Below are 14273 nucleotides of genomic sequence, written 5' to 3'. Positions count from 1 at the left end.
CTAATTTGTGTTCCCACCCTGTGTATGCAGCAGAATAAAGGTGGTTCTCCTTCTGTTGTTTGATAATCGTGACATCTCCATTTGCGGCATCACTGTTATTAGTGTTAAAAGTCACCCTAATTACAAAGGACGTTCCATCACACATCAGGTGTGTGAGGAGTGATTGTTACCATGTGAGAACGAATAGAGAGAGGGCAGCTCTTCTCACGCTGTGAGGGAACACACAGGCCTGAGCAGAGGGCTCAGCAGACAAAAAGTGTTTGCTGCACAGCCCTGAGGACCTGATTGATGTAAAAACCAGTGCCAAGGCTGTCATCCCAGGACAGGAGGACCACACCCAGGAGGGTCCCTGGAGCTTGCCAGCCAGTCTGTCCACCCAAGTCAGTGTGCTCTTGTGACCAAGAATGACACTGAAGCTGACCTCTCGCCTCCACATATACTTACACACACACACACACACACGACAGCACTGTGGTAAACTAATTGCTGCAGAAAAAAAAATCCATGGACAAACAAGAAAACTAACAGACAAAGCTTGAAGGAGAAAGAAGATACTTGTGTAGATATTTCCCAGGCATCTTCCTCCTAGGGTCCCCTCCTTTGTGGTGTCAGCTTGGATCCCTAGGAGCTGGAGTGTCACCTCCTCCCTTGTGTGTGGATGGGACCTGCTCACTTTCCCCATGAATGAGGTAGGACAGAGCAGTGGCCTCTTAACCCCGCTGAGTTCTGGCCCAAACTACTTTACCCAAAGTCCCTGTTGAGATAAGACTGAGGGACGAGTGTCCCATCTTGCCCCAAGTCAGCAACTCTGGGCTCATGATGAGGAACATTAAGCAGTGGCAAGTTAAAGAACATTCTACAAAATACCCAGAGAGACCCGGAAGTCAGGGAAAGGCTCGGAAACTGCCTGGGTACTTCGGGGATGTGGCAAGTCATTGCAAAGGGATCAGACCTTGGAATCAAGAGAAGACTAGAATGAAACAAGCCTGTCTGCAGCCCTCCCCTGCAGTGGCTTGTACAAAGGTATAGAGCCAACAGAGGCCTGGTCAGGGTGTGCAGGAAGCCCCCAGCACTGGTGTGGCATGTGTAGGCCAGATTACTTTCAAAACAAACAGGCTTTTAACATCCAGGGAAGGCAATAAAGCAAACACGTATCCATGCCGTGCCAGTTAACAGCAATACCTGGACAACCAAGTTTTAGTGTTTCTCTACTAACAAAACTTCTCTTTATTCCATATGGACTCACTATAGTTTGTGAGTTGTGTGTTTTTCAGTCATTGCTTTCTTAAGTTGCTAATTTATTTGCAGTTTCTACGGATCTTGCTGTTTTAAAGAATTTCCCTGCTACACTGTTGAAGAAATAAATGTCTCCTGAGGGCTCATGCCTTTTTGTTTTTAAGTGTTATTTTCAGAGTTTCTGCATTCTTGGCACTGAACTTCTAAGATAAACAGTGACGTTTTGTACCACAAGAGATGCAAAAGGTAGTATTGATGGCTTTTCTGTCCTAAAGATTTATAGTATGCTTTCAGTGATAAAAACAGGAATCAAGAGACAGAGTCTAAATCTTATATATTTACAGACCTTGTTAGTTTGTCAATTTCCTCTTGGAACACATGGGTCATTGATATTTATAGGTTCATACCCGGTGGTGATATTTACAAAACACCAGACCATAGTCCAGAGCCATCCTGTGCTTCAATAATGCCTCCCTGTTATAGCCAGGTGACCCCAGAGTCACCTATGGTTTTAAAGTAGAATATAGAATGTTAAAGATGGGTGTTGCTCATAGCTAGCTTTAGGATATTATTGCCTGATGCTCTAAGCCGCCAGCCAGACTCAATTTGTACGTTGACTCTTAGTGCCGTGCTCACTCTGAACTCACCGCAGTCCAGAGAGCACACAGCTGTTTAACTAAGTTCTCACTACTGCAGCTCTTACTGTTTCTGTATTTGTTTAACTTTGTATATTTCTAAAACATGTAAATTTGGAGGGAAATGCATATTTGTTCTCTAATGGTACCTGGAATCTTATTCTTTAGTTTTTAAAATTTCATATCTGGCACCTCATTTCATCCTGTACTATCTTCTTTGAGAATATATACGTTGTAAAAAGTCACTGGCAGGACCTCTTTTGACTGCCTAGTTCCTAAAACTTATAGATCTCTCTCTTGAACTAGCAGAGCCTATGTGAGTCCCTCTCCAGCTGCCTCACTGAGGTCTTACCCCTCAGTGAGCACACATCTTTAGGCTGCACCCTCAGCAACCATGTACCTCAGAGATCTCTTGTTTTCTGACCTTGACTCTCCCTACCCCCATGTGCCTACCCTTCTAGTCTTGTCAAAGAGCTACCCACCCTCCAGAATGTGCCCACCTCTCACAATGGCCCCAAGAAGGGTCCCTTGGCTAAAACAGGCCATTGTGTTTGCTATGGTACATGCAACCTTACCCCCTCCACCAGCTGACCCCACCACCACCACCTCACCCCTCCACAATAAGACTTGAGACTTTTTACCATAATTTATCAGTTTGTCTCCCCATTGAAACTTGGTGACAGGAGCTCCAAGTGTGTAAATCCACACAGGACCTGCCCACTGACATCTGAAAGAATCTTTGTATACACACTGCCTTCTAGAATTCCGCCTCCTGCTGTACCAGCCACAGCCTTAGGTAGAGCATGTGCCCCAGGTGTTACCATCTTGGCATTTTATTACACAGCTTTGTTTTCATATCCTATACTTTGCATTGAAAGCACCACTGCTCTCGCAGTAGTTAAGGGCAGCAGTTATTCCCACGTGAGCCATGTGAGCCATGGTCTTTCAGTGCTGGCTTAGGCTTTGATTGAAGGGTGGGAAGGGTCTGAGGAATCGGTGACAAATATTTGGAAGGAAGAACAATGAGCTCATCAAACAATATACTGTGGTTTATCCCAGTGAGGAAATAACTATAATATCCCAGGTGCCAAATCATGGCCGTAGGGTTGAGTCATTGCTAACACTTAGAATTATTTATGAGGCTGTTCCCAGGCGCTTTAACAAAGGGTACGGTTACTTCCAGATGCAGGTTAATTCCAAAGTTCATACGACCAAAGTTATAAACTCTTTTACCAAGTTGACTTTTAATTCAGGGCTGTGTGTGCTGAGTTAAACAGGCCTATATGTTGCTCTTTGTAGCCAACACATCTGGAGGTGGTTATTCACCATGAAAGAGCAGAGTATTACCCAGAAGGAGTTCAGACTGGGAGTATTTTTGTGACCCCCTCAAAGGCAGATGGAGTGAGAAACATTCCCTTTATACATCACGTATTTCATGGCACTGTTGCCTTCCCCTCTGAATTTGCAGTGGCAACACGTTTCATGTTAACGTGGGAGATGGTGCAGTTAGCAAAGAGCTTCGGGAAGCATGAGAACCTGAATTCAGATCACCAGCTCCCACAGAAAAATCAAGGCACTGTGGAAACAAAAGATGTGTGGGGCTTGGCGGCCAGTGCCACGGCTGGTGAGCTTCAGGGTAAGGGAGAGGCCTTGTCTCAGTGAAGAGACAGTGATGGAGGAGGACGCCTGATGCCCACACAGGCCTCTACATGCATGTGTATCTGCACAAACAGGTGTGTGCACATGCATGCGCGCGCGCGCACACACACACACACACAGAGAGAGAGAGAGAGAGAGAGAGAGAGAGAGAGAGAGAGAGAGAGAGGTAGTTTTCACCCCACACCTTTAAGAATAATTGTTATTTTATGTGCTGATTCTTAAATTTTATTTGTTCTTTTACAATTTTATGCATTATACTTTGATCATAACCTCCACATTAACTCTTCCCCCTCCCACCAAACCCTCTTTCTCCCCAAATCAAGATCCCCAACCCACCCACCTCACACTTTTATGCCTTTTGGCGGGGGAGGGGGTCACTGTTACACCATTTGTAATGGTGTGCTTAAGACTGAATTCTGCTTTGTGTAAAGTATCAGTTTAGTTCATTACCCTAGAAATGCCCCCTTAAAATGAGAATTACCCACAATGCAGTCATTGCTTGAGCAGAACTGCAAATGAGTCAGGGGCAAGTTATTTCCCAAAGAGCGGCTCTTGGCTATCTGCCTTGGCATGGATTCTGACCCACATTTTCCACGTAGTTCCCTTGGCTTTGGGGTATGTTCAGCGGAGTTTGTGACTTCTCAAAATCATCCTGAGTAGTTTTTCCAGCTAACCTCACACATCAGTTGGCTGTGCATTGTCTATAGTGTTGCATAGGCTGAAGAGGTAAATTTTTGAACATGAAAGTTGGAAGGAGGGTGGTTTTAAGTGTTTGAAAGGACTTGCTCTCTGTAATGTCTTCTTGACATCTTTCGTATTTCACATTGAGACCAGAACTCTAGGCTTTTAAAAAACTCATTTGCCATCTAGACTAATGAGTAGTGGGGGTGTGGGTAGGCTGCTTGCAGTATGGGTTTGTGCTTCGAACCTAGGCAAGTCATGGGAATCTAAGTCACTGAGAGCTGTTTTATTTGGTATGCCAAATTATTAGCTCAATTTAATATCAACTTCAAGGTATATTTGTATCAAATACTGAAGTTATAGTACCAAAATAAGCTGGGAAGGTGTGAAGTTACTTTATTGTACTTTTCAAGAGGGCTAAGAAGCTAATGAGGCTAGTAGGTCTTTGACCCCCTGGGGTGTTGCTTGGCAGTCAGGCTGAGAAGTCATTCATAAAATGTTAACAGCTGGGTCAGTAGTTTTCAGGAGAGCTTTTGTGGTAACTGTTTAGAACTGTTTGCATGGGCTGGATACGGTGTGTAATGTTTGCCACTGTAGTGCTTATAAGCTGAGTTTAATTTGCTCTTGAACATTCGAATCCCTCCTGTCTCTGTCCCATGCCTGGCCTAAGAGTCAGTGCCCTCAAATTAGGGTCTAATTGAAGTAATGTATATGTGTAAGTCTGTCTCTGTGTGTGAGGTGTATGTTTCTATGTGTGTATGAGTGTGTTTCCCTGTGTGTATTTCTCTGTGTCTGTGTTTCTGTGTGTCTGAGTGTATATTTCTGTGTGTGTTTCTCTGTGTATGTTTGTGTTTCTGTGTGTATGCATGTGTTTCTGTGTTTGGGGGGGGCGGGGTTTAGCAAGGTCTTGCTGAGAGTTCTGAAGAGTCATGAACCAGCATTTTAACCCATGCCTTGATCCCCTGGGATGTCACAGTGAGAAATCATTAGCTGTGTCCTATTAAAACCTGAAATGAGGCCTGTGCCTGTTGCATTGATTGAAATATCCTCTCTGTTCCTAACGCTGTTTATCCCCTGTCCTCATGGGGCATGCCTAAGCAAGGGATGTCCAAATGTGTGCAGTGTGGGGCAGCTCAGCATCACGGCTGATCTCCACCAGCAGCTAATTGTACTGAGAGCTGTGGCTTGGAGTATTTGGAAGTTCATTTGCTTTTTGAAGACCCACTTATTTAATTAAGCAAGGGAGTACAGTTTCCTAGCTTATTCCCAGTTCTCTGAGTCAGTATCATATCGCCGGTGTTGCCTGAACTTATCTTGGGCTCACATATGCTGAGTTGAACACCATACCATCAAAGCCAGAGATACTTTGATGTAGCAACTCAAAAATATTAATGTAAGTATTTTCAGGGAGGTTCATTTGCAACATATAGACATTAGAAAACATATACTCAGTGTTCCATGTTTTCTGTTTGCATGTAGCTCTTTTATAGTAATTCCTGCATACCATCTCCATGGAATTTTCCATGTACTTTGCTTCTCTTACTATGCCCACGTGAGGAATCAGGAGCATTGTTGCGTTGTACTAATTCATAATTTTTCCTCTTGTAAAAGTCAGACGAGAATGCTGCTGCTCTCTGTAGCATTTCTTTCATTGCCCAGCCACTTGAGTCAGACTGAGATTTTTTCCTTGGGCAGGGGAGGGATATGAGGTCACAGTGGTAAAAAGTCCCTTGCCTTGAAGTGGTTTTAAACTGAAAAGTGTTGTAAGGTTTTGTGATGTTTGTGAGATGGGGGCTTTTAGAAGTCAATGGACCATTGACAGTAAGCTCACATTAATTGTGTTGTATGGAAAAACATTCGGTATTCTGGGTGGCATTAAACAGAGAAAACCCAAGTTGATGGCAGGACCTCACCACATCAGACTATGATGGCAAGGAAGTACCTTTGCTAGGTGTGAGCCCAGGAGGTCATTGTCTTAGCCTCCCTCCATCAGGGAGGGGAGCTGTAGGGCGAGGACCACAGCCCTCACAGAGCTCTTTCAGACCCCGGCCTGCCAGCTCTCCAGCAAGACAGAGGGATGGAAGCACTGTAGCTTGAAGGTGCCTTCGCTGTGAGGAGAGGCAGGGCAGCCTCTGCCTTTGCAGGCATCACAGATCTGATGGTACTTACTGAAGAAGGGAGCTGGGGCCCTGCTGACTAATTGTCCTCTAGGGGAGTGTTAACGAGGCTGAATGCTTAAACCACTGCCGAACTTCCTTTATTAGTGCGCCTTAAGACAGCTCTACACACGGATACCACAAGGATCTGCAGGGTGGGAGCATTTCTTTGTCATTTACATATAAAAGTTCCGAGAGGGTATAGCAGTAATATAAAAATTATATCTTTTTATTGCTCTTCTGTTGCACCAAGGTCTAGTCAGCATTGAAATTCTGATGACATTTGAACATGAAGGAAGCCACCATTTTTATATTTTCCTCTTGATGCTTCCTGATCAGCCTGTTGAATAACAGAAATGTTTTTGATGCCTTTGCAGCTTGAATGAAGCTCTCTTAACACCCATACTTGTCGCTTTTTTCAGCAATAATGTGGATTTTTAAGGGAGGATGGGGAAGAAATTTGTAGGTCATGCAGAGAATCACAAAAATTTATGAGTAACATTCCAGTTTTTATGAAGGAAGATTTGCATAAAATTATTTAACTGCAATTGAAAGCTGAATTTACATTGTCTCTGTTTAACTCTGTTTGGTCAGTGGTAGAAAATGATTGTCTGTCTAGCTGTTTTCCAAGTGATGTTTTCTGTAAAGGTGTGGGACGAGTGTTTCCTTGCAGGGCGTCTCGTGTACAGAGTATGCCCTGCTTGTTAATGCTGAGGAAGCAGCTTGCTCCAGTGTATGTGGCCTGGGGCTCCATTGTGCGTCAGAGGACACATGTGGGAAGTGCTTCTCTCCTTCCACTGTGTGGTCCAGGATTCGAACTCAGGTTGTCAGGCGCAGTCACAGGCACCACCTGATACATCATCAGTCCCAGAGGTTTTTGTTTTGTTTGGTTTGGTTTTGCTTTGTTTGTGTGTTTCTTTGTTCAGCACAGAGATTATTCATCGTGCACGTAAACCTGTACCTCTCAGTAGGCACCTGCGGGAGGTTGTGGTACTGTTCCTGCAAAGTGTGCATGTACTGGTGCATGCTGGGAGGTCCCCTTGTGGTTCACCTGAGACCTGGCCAGCACCCCTACCTAGATCTTTGCATCAGGAGGCAGATAGTAAACCTCCTCAGTCACATGGGTCTGTGCTGTGGCTCCTCCCAGTCGTTGCCACAGCAGTCATGGGCAGGCCTGAGCACTGGCTGGGTCTTGTTTTAAGAAAATACAGTGAGGCCACCATTTGAATTCCATGTATTTCCAGTATGTTAATAAATACTGCTGTTTGGGGTTTTTGCTACTGTTTTAAGCACTTTAAACCATGTGGGTAGCTTGTGGGTGGAGCATGATCAGAACTCACCTTCAACCCACAGGTCCTTGGTTGCAGTCATTTTGGTTGAAGTCCTTTTGCAAGTTCTTAAGTTGGTTACATGGATTAGGAAGGAAACGCATGGGAGGCAAACACTGAAAAGCTGAGCCACGATGCTTCCTCCTCCCTCCCTCCCACCCTGTTCTGTGCCCACCCAGCTCTTAAGACGGTACTGTGAGGAATGCACAGGAAGTCTGGAGACGGAGGAATGGGTACCTTTTCTGTTAGGACATGCCAGTCTAAGCTTTGTTCGTGGAACTGTACGAATTGTGTTGATTGCCAGAAGGTGGCTTATTTCTGAGTTGTGTGGCATATTACTGGAATAATATCCTTCTTCTATTCCTACCTGGCTTTGTAAAAGCCAGATCTAATTTATAAGATCTAAGTGAGACTGTCACCCAGCCAGTCAGTAATCAAGTTTCAATGGGAAGCTTTACCAGCTAAGTGTGTGCAAAATCACATATGCCAAAATCACCTAGAGCAAAAGTGTTTGTTTTATCTCTGAATTCTGAAAAATCTGATTCAATTTACCTCATATATCTGAGAATTGATACTACCCTTTCCAGAGGTTAGATATTTTCAATCATCATATTATTTTTCATAAGCAGAATTACTGACTTTAACAATTACTTTTTATTTTACTTAAACCAGTGTTATTCTTGTCATAAGACTTTTGAAGTAAACTTCTTGTTTTTATGGGGCTGCTCAGCTGTACTTTTATGTATATTTTATCTTTGATAACATCCTCTAGAAAGGAAGCGCCTGGCTCAGCTCACTGTCCAGGGCCTAGGATGTCTTGAGTTTGTCGGCTGCCTACCTTCTGGGTTGAGTTTCTTTCTGAAGCGCTCACTTCAGAAGACCCTATAATCAAGGTTACATCTGGACAGTGCTGAGTAGGGCACGTCAGTTCTGAGCGGCGTGCCCTGGTGTTTTATACAGCAGCTTAGGCTCTAACTGCATTCGCCTCCCCGTCCGGATGGACCTCACTGAGCTGACCTTCTGGGAGAGCTGTCATACCAGCAGCCCTGCGTCTGGTTTCAGGGCGGAAGGGTTCCCTTCTAAGCCTGTAAGCACAGCGGCAAATCCTTACCCATTCAGTGGCCTCTCCTCTCAAGTCTTGGGTGTGTTCTCTCCTGAGCAGCATGCCCGTGGGTGATTATTAACCCAAGCCTCAGTTCTGTGGAGCTTCTAAGTGGAGACTGTGGTAACTTCCTCTGCAAGTACTGGAGTCAGACTAGATTGGTATAACAGTACAGAATTGTTGCATGAGGGCATGCCGTGTAACATTAGAACCTGTATCTGACCATACCATGCCAATAGGATTGTCTTTTCATGATATAGTAAAATGTAAATAGCAGTATTTTATTATAATGCTTAAAAGGGGAGAATTTTTCACCACAAAGTTCAGTTGTAATTTTGGCCAGTATTAAATTACAACATCCCAATTTGAATTTCCATGTGAAGGTTCCCCAAGCCTATAGTTGCTCCATTTACTGAAGTCTTCCTGAAGGACCACTTCATATTTCATGCTGTGGTTACTTGCTCTGCAGAGGGCTGCCACATACAGCATTGGGAATCGGTACACAGCTGGGTGCTCGTGGCAGAAGGGCAACCTTCAAGGGTCACTTGTGAGTGCTCGATACAGCTAGCCTCATCTTTTAATTGATGCCAGGCCCTCTGTGTGAGTTCGCGGCCACTCTGAACCTCGGCCTTACCCGTTCACAACCTCTGAAGGCGAGGCACCGTGGCTTTGAAATCGTGTTGTGTGCTTAGTGCTCCATGTGTGAACACCTGCTTTTTTCTCTCTTCCTCAGGACCTGTCTGGCTCCATTGATGACCTCCCCACAGGAACAGAAGCAACTCTGAGCTCAGCAGTCAGTGCTTCAGGCTCTACTAGCAGCCAGGGGGATCAGAGCAACCCAGCTCAGTCACCTTTCTCCCCACATGCATCACCCCATCTCTCCAGCATCCCTGGAGGGCCTTCTCCTTCTCCTGTTGGCTCTCCGGTGGGAAGCAGCCAATCGCGGTCTGGTCCGATTTCCCCTGCAAGTATTCCAGGTACTGTCATCCTTAATCGCTTTTCCCCTTGTGAAGAGGGTCTGGCCTCAGCAGCCGCTCTCACACTTTGCCGTCCTAGTCACTGTTTTACTCCATAAACACACGGGTACCGTTGCACATTGGGGATCTAACAACATTACCATCAAACACACCAGAGTCCAGTTTCTAAGAGTCTCAACAAAAGAGTAGTAAATGCCCACCTGCTTTAGATGAGATGGGGCATTCAGAATGACACGATTGCTTTCAAACGTTCAGTTAGCCCGCAACAAAGCCCGTCGCTGTCAGCTGTCTTGTAATTGTTCTGCGGTGAAGATGCTCCATCAGCAAGTATCCTGAAAGTGAGCTTGCTGACCGGTGTCAGCCATGTATCTGCTTCTGTTTGATGGTTATTCCCTAATGTGCCCTAGGACTTGATGCTTATTCCTGTCTCGCCAAAGGCACACACTGATTGTGCCCAACTACAGTCCAAGGTGCCATGCTGATACCGGCTCACACGAACAGAGTTTGTATTCCTGCTAACTCTGTGTTCACTTGATATCTGTATCTCGTGTGTGTGTGTGTGTGTGTGTGTGTGTGTGTGTTTTCTTGGGGTTCTTAATTGCTTTAACCACATGCATCTGTCTGGCATTAACTCTTCAAACTCTCCCAGCTTCCCATTATTACAGAACTAGATGTAACTCCTGCTGATGTGATACAGGTAGTGGCCAGAAAGCACATTCCACGTGCCTGTTAAGATGAGAATTGCACAGCTAGTAAACTTCTTAATAATTTATCATATTCTCCCTAAAAATCATAGGTGATTTTACATTTTATTTCTTTGATAGTTTTACTAAATATGTATTATCTATAAATAGGTAATGTTTATAAATATTAATAAATAAATATGTAATTGTATAAACATAGAATATTATCTGTAAACAGGCAATGTGCTATTTATGCAGCATAATTATGAAATGGATCTCCATGGACCCATCACCTTATCTAAGAACTGGAGTGCAAGGAATAAATTTCATGTACCTGCCTGTTGTTTCCTTATCCCAATATTATTCCTTCTCTCTGCTTCACATATTCTCTATATATTTTATCAACTTTAAAAGATTTTATTGATTACATTTTTAGAGTTTATGTTGCTGGTTTTATTTACTGAAAATTTATAGAAACTTACTTAGGCCAACTGTAGTATTTGATCCAAGCTGATGTACTATCAGTAACCACAGTGTGACAGCTCTCAAAGCCAGGACGGTCCTAGGCAAATCTGAAAACATGGTCTCCTCAGCCCCGCTTGTGTGGTGGGTCTCTGTCTTACCTTTTTTTTTTTTTTTTTAATTAAAGGTTATGCTTTTATGATTTGCCCACAGTTTATTAGGAGACACGGCTGAGGTTTCTGTGCTGTTTGGCTAAGGCATTTTGATGTTACTTTCTCTCCAGAGTATTTATCTCGCATCACAGTGGTTGCAGTGAGCCTGCGCTGGCCTGTTCTTGGAACTGACAGTCCTTACCTCTGGGGCTGCTCCACTCTAGATCCCCCACGGCAAGCCTGACATTCAGATAGCGTGATGCAGATTGCCAGAGAGCGCGGAATGGTGCACAGCAACGCAGAGAGCGCTGTAAACTGGTGTATGTGTTGACAATATACTCGCCATTCCAAACAGGGATTCTGTGTTGTGCTCAAATGTGTTGTGGTTTTGAGGCAAAGTCTTGCTCTGTGCTGGAGCCTGGCCTAGATCTTGAGCTGATTCTCCTGCCTCAGCCTCCTGAGCACAGGGATTGCAACTGTCTACACAGTGTCCAGCTCTTCAGTGCAGTGAAGACTTGAAACTTCCATTTTCATTGATGGTCTTGGTTGGGCTGTGGAACAGCATGTCCAGCAGACAGGCTCACTGTGAATGCATGGCCCCAAGCACTAAGCTGTAAACCTCATGCCGGACAGTGGAGAGAGCTCAGTGAGAGCAATTGGCTTCAAGTCCAGAGGGTCGCAGTTGTTAGTGGGTCCCTGCACAGTGCCAGCCTCCTTCCCAGACACTGTAGCTCTGACCACTGAAGGGACATTCTCCGAGTCCCTCTCTCCCGCCAACTCTGTGTCTAATTGGAAACTTTCATCAAGTGTGTGGTACTCTGCTCTACTCAGGAGCTAGCAGCAAAAAGGTGTGTTTGAGTGCAGCCTAGGATACCTTGCACAACTCCCCCTCAAAAAAAAAAACCAAAAAAAAAACCACAAGGATTTAGGATATAGCTCAGGAGAAGCTTGCCTGAAATGCACAAGGTTCTAGGTTCAACCCCAATGTTACAATAAAAATAAATAAATGGAAATTTTAAAAAAATTCAAACACCTTTCAGCTCTCTCAGGGAGGTTATTAAGAGCAAAAAGTGTCCTCCAGGCATGGGCAGCAGTGCTGACGGCGCAGCCCACACTTCTCACTGCACTCTTCCAGCCAGGCGCCTCTGTTCCCGGCTGCTGGGCGGTGTCTGAGCACACCACCTATGGTGTTTAGTCCAGAGAAAAGCAGCAAAAGCTGTACTTATTTGGGGGCTGTGGGGCGTGGGGAGATCGAGACAGGGTTTTTCTTTGTAGCCTTGGCTGTCTTGGCCTCGCTTGGTAGACCAGGCTGGTCTCGAACTCACGGAGATCCACTTGTCTCTGCCTCCCTTAGTGCTGGGATTACAAACGTGCACCACCTTTCCTGGCTTAGCTCTGCCCCCACCCCCCACTCCCACTTTTTTGTTTGTTTGTTTGTTTGTTGTTGTTCTTTTAATGATTTACTTATTTTGAGTGCTCTATCTGCATGTGCACCTGGGTGGCAGAAGAGGGCAGCAGATCACATTATAAATAGTTGGGAGCCACTGGGTGGTTCCTAGGAACAGAACTCGGGACCTCTGGAAGAGCGACCAGTGCCCAGCTCTGGTTCTGTTTCGTTTGCTGGTATACTTTCTAAATCATTTCCTAGCGATCTCTGCCTCTTGTAAAGACACAGTATAGTATTGGTTATGTAAAGTGTGACATACCCACTATTTCTTGGTATTCTCAGTGGAAGAACCACCTGGAAAATCTGTATTGCAAGTTTGGCGTTTATCCTGCTCTCCCCCAGTAAAATAGTGATGACACCTCCTCCTTGAGCCACATTGTAGCCGAGGAACCTTGAGCGAGCTGCTTAGTACCTCTGGGCTTCAGTTTCTCCAACTGTAACATGTCACTTGTCATGTGGTTACCACACAGGTCCACAGGACTGTGACACAGGACAGACATTCAGTGTGTGTGGGTTTCGGGGCTTCACAGTTCCTGCTGCTCCTCAAACTGAGACTTGGAATAGTCTGGTGAGCCTCGTCCAGAGCAACAAACAAACAAACAGCCATTGCAGTGGGCCTGGGCAGCCCTGCTCACACGCATCTCAGAATGCTGTGTGTAAAGCTTCTGTTGTAGTTGCTTTCTGTTGCTGGAATAAACACCATGATACACACACACCAAAAAAAGAAAACTTGGAGAGGAAAGGCTGAATTCATCCTGGAGGCTATAGTCTATCTAAAGGGAGTACAAGGCAGGAACTCAAGGTAGTGGCTTCAAGCAGAAATGATGGAGGATTGCTGTTTACTTGCTCACTCCCTGGCTTACGTTCAGCTGCCTTGATTTTGCAGCCTAGGCTACCTAAGGATGGTACCGCCCGCAGTGGTACCCCGGGCTCAGTTAGTGCTTAGTGCCCCACAGATTGACTCCGGTCAGTGTGACGGAAGCGATTCCTCAACATAGGTCTCTTCTTCCCTCATGTGTCAGCTTGCTAACCAAGATCACCTGTCACACGTCTGCTCCCTGATCAGCGCACAGATGCAGCACTGTTAAGTCATAACCCTTTCTCCCACCTGAGATCATGTGAGTATCAGAAGATAAAGTAAAGTATAACTTGAAAAGTACTGCAGTCTCACGCCTTTAATCCCAGTGCTCAGAAGGCAGAGACAGACAGATCTTTGTGAGTCGAGGCCAGCCTGGTCTACCGAGTGAGTTCCAGGATAGCCAGAGCTATTACACAGAGAAACCCTCTCAGAAAACAAAAACAAACAAATAAATCCAACCATTTAGAAGCTCAGGTTCTCTCTTAAGATCCAGTCTTCTAGCTGAGTAGGCCTGTGAAATAAAAACAGGGTTATGTATTCGTTCTCCTAAGAGGGAAGGGCCAGGGCACAGGTGGAACAAAGCAAAATAAAAGCAAAATCCAACAATATAAAAAATTTTCAGTGTACGTTTGGGACTCATTGATGACATTTGGGTCTCCAGTGGACTTGAGTAGGTCCACTTCTGTGGATCAACAGGACACAGTTTGTATTATAGGTCCAGACTAGCTCTGCTTTGTGCCTGCTGCTGTCCTTGAAAATTCTTCCACGGTTTGACATCCCTAATACCCTAGTCTCCACTGCAATTGTGCTGTATGATGGAACTTGTCTCTAAGAAGCATTCAACACCTTGAGTTTTTCCATTTACAGTAAATTTGCACATAGGTTGGAGACGATTG

General features: G+C 45.0%; 1 protein-coding gene across 1 annotated transcript in view; it reads left to right on the top strand.

Annotated features, from left to right (window-relative positions):
• Arid1b (AT-rich interaction domain 1B) overlaps positions 1 to 14273 on the top strand; it is a 350803-nt gene that overhangs the window by 240469 nt on the left and 96061 nt on the right. Inside the window, 1 exon segment of the mRNA XM_021649052.2 lies at positions 9531 to 9774. Within this exon segment, the coding sequence (XP_021504727.1) occupies positions 9531 to 9774 (244 nt within the window).

This window comes from Meriones unguiculatus, chromosome 20, assembly GCF_030254825.1.
Source record: "Meriones unguiculatus strain TT.TT164.6M chromosome 20, Bangor_MerUng_6.1, whole genome shotgun sequence".
Taxonomy (NCBI): Eukaryota; Metazoa; Chordata; class Mammalia; order Rodentia; family Muridae; genus Meriones; species Meriones unguiculatus.
Note: the sequence above shows the minus strand (reverse complement) of the source record. Positions and strands in the feature narration are given on the sequence as shown.